The 5195-nt window shown below is 39.1% G+C and overlaps 1 protein-coding gene across 1 annotated transcript; it reads left to right on the top strand.

The window, feature by feature from the left end:
* Positions 1-3252: 3252 nt before the first annotated feature.
* Positions 3253-4909, top strand: LOC113905586 (hemoglobin subunit beta). The gene is made up of 3 exons (XM_027563096.1): positions 3253-3404; positions 3533-3755; positions 4656-4909. The coding sequence occupies exons 1-3, from the start codon at positions 3319-3321 to the stop codon at positions 4782-4784; spliced, it is 438 nt and encodes a 145-aa protein (XP_027418897.1). The 5' UTR covers positions 3253-3318; the 3' UTR covers positions 4785-4909.
* The last annotated feature ends 286 nt before the right edge of the window (positions 4910-5195 follow it).

Genomic DNA, 5195 nt, shown 5'->3' with positions numbered 1-5195 from the left:
CCAGACTGCAATAAAGGAAAAGAAAAAAAAAAAAGTCTATCTCTCTCTCTGCGGACTTGTGTGAGTTTGTGCATGTGTGTGTATGCTCAACAGGGCTTTAATCAAAGTAGAGCAGACATGCGGTAGATCCCTTCACAGAGTCCAAGAAAGCTCACGGTGGTGAAGATGGTAGTGGGCCTAAGAAGCATTCCAGAACTTTTTAGTGGCGACCTGGATTTGCACTTTAGGGTCTGAACATAACCCCATTTATATAACTATTCACTCTTCCTTATTTTTGCCTGAACTTTTGATGTCTGATAACAACTTTCAGACTTGTCCCTGCAGAGTTAGAAGGAAAAACCCATTTCACTCTTTAATCATACCAAGTAGCAAGCGTGAAAGATAGCAACAACTCTTGCTCTGAGACTTGCATGATGGTGGCTGCAGCAGCAATCAGTACAAAAGAGGGACTCATAGACCATTCATAGCAAAGGAAGATATAAAAAAGAAGACCCAGTAGAAGAATTTGTACATGTATACACACACACACACACACACACACACACACACACACGTATACTGGAATATTACATATGACTCAGGTATAAAAAAGAATGAAATTTTGCCAGTTGCAACAACTTGGATGAACCTGAAGGATATTATGCTTGGTGAAATGTCACACAAAGAAAGACAAAATCTTGTATGTTGCAACTTTTACGTGGAACACAAAAAGCAAAATAAACAAATTAATATAACAAAGCAGAAACAAACTCACAGGTATAGAGAACAAACTAGTATTTACCCATGGGGAGAGGGGAGGGTCAGGATAAGGGTAGGGGATTCAGAAATACAAACTATTGTGTATAAAGTAGATTAGCAACAAGGATATATTGTACAGAACAGAAAACATAGTCAGTAATTTATTGCAACTTTAAATGGTGCATAGTCCTTAAAAACACTGAATCACTATGCTGTGCACCTGAAACTAATATAATATTCTAGATTAAATATTTAAAAATAATTAATTTAAAGCAAATGAATTAGGGAAATCATCTCTGAAAGCAGAAAAGGATAGGGGAAGTCTTCAAGTACATGCAAATTTCTGTCAGTCAAGACAGCAAAATTGTAGCCCTGACAATTTGACTCCTTTTACAAGAAAATATAGGAATAGACTATACTACTATTTAGTAAATTCTGTGAGTTTTCCATAACACAAACATCCTGAAGAGGCATGTCCAAAGTTTCCCAGAAGAAGTCCTTTCACTCACATATGCCTGACCTCTGATATCAGGGATGTGAATTAGGGTGTTTAAAAGAGTACAAATATAAAACAATGATAAAGCCAATGGAGATTTCAATTTAATCCATTGAAATGCAAAACCTAAAGGTCCAACCAAAAGTAGCTTTTTGTTTTTAACATTTAAAACACTTGAAAGATTTCTTTTCCCAGAAGTCAACATATGGAAATTTTTTTCTAAGTATAGACCAATAGTTAGAGCCTCTTTGTTTGAGGGTTGCAGAAAAGAGTGTATATAAATTGAAAATGTTTAAATTCTATATTTTTTACCCCTATAATCTTTTGTGGGCATATAATTCTGCCCTAACTTCCAGAAAGCTAGGCAAGAGCCAAGACTTTTCTACATGTCTGAAAATATCAGAATGAATTTGTTCACAAGTACTTGAATGGGAATGGGCCAGGTTAAAGGGGTGAAGAATCTTCATTTACCTAGCAATGATGGAAAAAAATATTTTGGAGGATGGAGTAACGAAAGCTGGACATTTATGAATTTCTTTGTAACAACTAGAAATGCAGAAGTTCTTTCCTTCTAGTTCACCTAAAAATATATTAGTTGAGTTACAGAGACATAGAGCTGAAAGAATGAGAGATTTTTTTAAACATGTTTTGCCAGTGATGGCAAAGGTGAGAGAGAGGTGATTCTAGACATCAAGTTGTCTGAATCAGGAGAAGGTTCTAAGGAGAGAGATCATGGAAAGTAAATATATATGTTCTTTACTGAAAGGAAGTAGAAATTGAAGAAGGGAAGATGCAGAAAGTACAGATGGTAGAAAGTAGGGGAACCTCAGGGAACTCTGAAGTTCTGCTGAGCTCAGAAATGCTTGCTGCTTTTGCTTTTTTCATTGAATCTTCTAGTAGTAAGAAACAGACCTCTATACCTCAGAAGTTTTTTTCTTGCCTAAGAAGGTAAGAGGATTTATTATGTGGGTGGGAGGAGGGGCAAAGAGAGAAGAAATATTTGAAAAGCTGTAGATAATGAAGAATAAATTTTAGAGAAAGAAGGTATAAATAAAGTATATAGAGAAAACAAAATTATGGATGAATAAAATAGAAGTAATTCTTATGAACACAGTATTCTTAGAGGCTTAGAGAAAGAAAACAAATAATCCGATTCAAGCTGGACTGTCTTTCCACAATTTTATCCCTCCTTTTAAATCATGGAGAAGCTTCTCTGTTCTTCCAGACACTTTCCCAGGTCAGTCCATGAAGAAACAAGTTATATGCCTCTACTAGTCTTTGAACACATTACCTCTCTCGGGGTTATTGAAACCTTGGGGTTATGATTGATTTTTCATTTATTTGTATTTCTTACTACATGGAGAGGTCTCTATGTTTTCACATATGGATTAATGGAGTAAGTACTTCACAGGACCTCTCGATCCATACTTATTCTATTTTTCTATCATTATTTATTTGGCCATAAATTAAATTAAGAAAAAATTAAATGAGTAGATAAGCAAATGAATATTTGTTTTCATACCAGAACGATTTAATCCCAAACAAGCAAACAAAAGAGATGCGTATTTAGAACAAGGGCAGAGGTTGTATCCAGGTTGTACTTGTAATTCTTTTGCATATTCTGAAGGCACAGGAGATGATCCATCCACATAGTCTTAAGTCGAATCATAGTGGACAAATCCTTTCCATTTTCTGGAGCCCGGATTCTTCATTTGTATAATAAGAAAATTGAGGAGGTGGTTTCCAAGAGGTTACCTTCGTTGTGATTCTAAAATCTCTACAAGCAAACTTCCTAAGGAAGATGACTTTAATAGCAATTTGTATTGCTGGAATGACTGAGATCTAGAGATGCCCAGAAAGAGGGCTGATGGTCTAAAGTCAGTGCCAGGAAGACCAAGGAGAGCTATGACTATCATCGTTCAAGCCTCACCCTGTGGAACCACAACTTGGCATGAGCCAATCTGCTCACAGAAGCAGGGAGGGCAGGAGGCAGGGCTGGGCATAAAAGGAAGAGCTGGGCCAGCTGCTGCTTACACTTGCTTCTGACACAACCGTGTTCACTAGCAACTACACAAACAGACACCATGCTGACTGCTGAGGAGAAGGCTGCCGTCACCGCCTTTTGGGGCAAGGTGAAAGTGGATGAAGTTGGTGGTGAGGCCCTGGGCAGGTAGGTATCCCACTTACAAGGCAGGTTTAAGGAGAGTGAAATGCACCTGGGCGTGTGAGGACAGAGCCGTCCCTGAGATTCAGAGAGCTGCTGGCTTCCTCTGACCTTGTGCTGTTTTCTCCCCCTAGGCTGCTGGTTGTCTACCCCTGGACTCAGAGGTTCTTTGAGTCCTTTGGGGACTTGTCCACTGCTGATGCTGTTATGAACAACCCTAAGGTGAAGGCCCATGGCAAGAAGGTGCTAGATTCCTTTAGTAATGGCATGAAGCATCTCGATGACCTCAAGGGCACCTTTGCTGCGCTGAGTGAGCTGCACTGTGATAAGCTGCATGTGGATCCTGAGAACTTCAAGGTGAGTTTGTGGAATCCTCAGTGTTCTCCTTCTTCTTTTTATGGTCAAGCTCATGTCATGAGGAGAAAGCTGAATGGCAGGACACAGTTTAGAATGGAGAAGAGGTATTCTGGTTAGATTACTAAGGACTCCTCAGAACCGTTTAGACTCTTTTAACCTCTTTGTTCACAACCAGTATTTCCTCTGATTCATTCTTGTTCTCTGTTGTCTGCAATGTCCTCTTTTTAATTATATTTTTTATTTTGAGGGTTTAATTTGAAAAAAAAATTATATATCAACTTTAAAAATTGTATCTAATATTTCCCCCTTATCTGTTTCTTTCAAGGAATAAAATGTTCTATTGCTTTTTGAAATGATTCAAAATAATAAAAATAATAACAAGTTCTGGATTAAGCTAGAAAGAGAGAAACATTTCTAAATATATATTCGGGAAGATATAGGTAGATTCACATCAGTAGTAACAACTTCACTTCAGTCATCTTTGTGCTTATATCCTACGGTCACAGCTTGGGATAAGACTGAAATACCCTGAATCTAACCTTGGATTTCCCTCATAGCTCAGTTGGTTAAGCATCTGCCTGCAATGCAAGAGATCCCAGTTCGATTCCTGGGTCGGGAAGGATGGCTGGAGAAGGGATAGGCACCCACTCCAGTATTCTTGGGTTTCCCTTGTGGCTCAGCTGGTAAAGAATCTGCCTGCAATGTGGGAGACCCAGCTTCTATCCCTGAGTTTGGAAGATCCCCTGGAGAAGGGAAAGGCTACCCACTCCAGTATTCTGGCCTGGAGAAATCTATGGACTGTAGAGTCCATGGGGTTGCAAAGAATCAGACACGATTGAGAGACTCTCACTTCACTCACCTGCACTAACCCTGCCCTTGCTTAATGTCTTTTCCACACAGCTCCTGGGCAACGTGCTAGTGGTTGTGCTGGCTCGCAATTTTGGCAAGGAATTCACCCCGGTGCTGCAGGCTGACTTTCAGAAGGTGGTGGCTGGTGTGGCCAATGCCCTGGCCCACAGATATCATTAAGCTCCCTTTCCTGCTTTCCAGGAAAGGTTTTTTCATCCTCAGAGCCCAAAGATTGAATATGGAAAAATTATGAAGTGTTTTGAGCATCTGGCCTCTGCCTAATAAAGACATTTATTTTCATTGCACTGGTGTATTTAAATTATTTCACTGTCTCTTACTCAGATGGGCACATGGGAGGGCAAAACACTGAAGACATAAAGAAATGAAGGGCTAGTCGAGACCTTGAGAAAATATATCAGTATCTTGGACCCCATGACAGCAGTGGTTGTAAATAGCTGATGTTATGGAAAACAGGCTTTGCTCCTTAGCCTTACTCTCCCTTAAAGAATTCAAGTTGCAGCTTGATTTGGGAGTTAGATATTGCTAAATTTTATTTAAATAAATTATGTTATTTACCCTTTCTTGTAAATG

The sequence above is a fragment of the Bos indicus x Bos taurus genome, chromosome 15, assembly GCF_003369695.1.
Source record: "Bos indicus x Bos taurus breed Angus x Brahman F1 hybrid chromosome 15, Bos_hybrid_MaternalHap_v2.0, whole genome shotgun sequence".
Lineage (NCBI taxonomy): Eukaryota > Metazoa > Chordata > Mammalia > Artiodactyla > Bovidae > Bos > Bos indicus x Bos taurus.
Note: the sequence above shows the minus strand (reverse complement) of the source record. Positions and strands in the feature narration are given on the sequence as shown.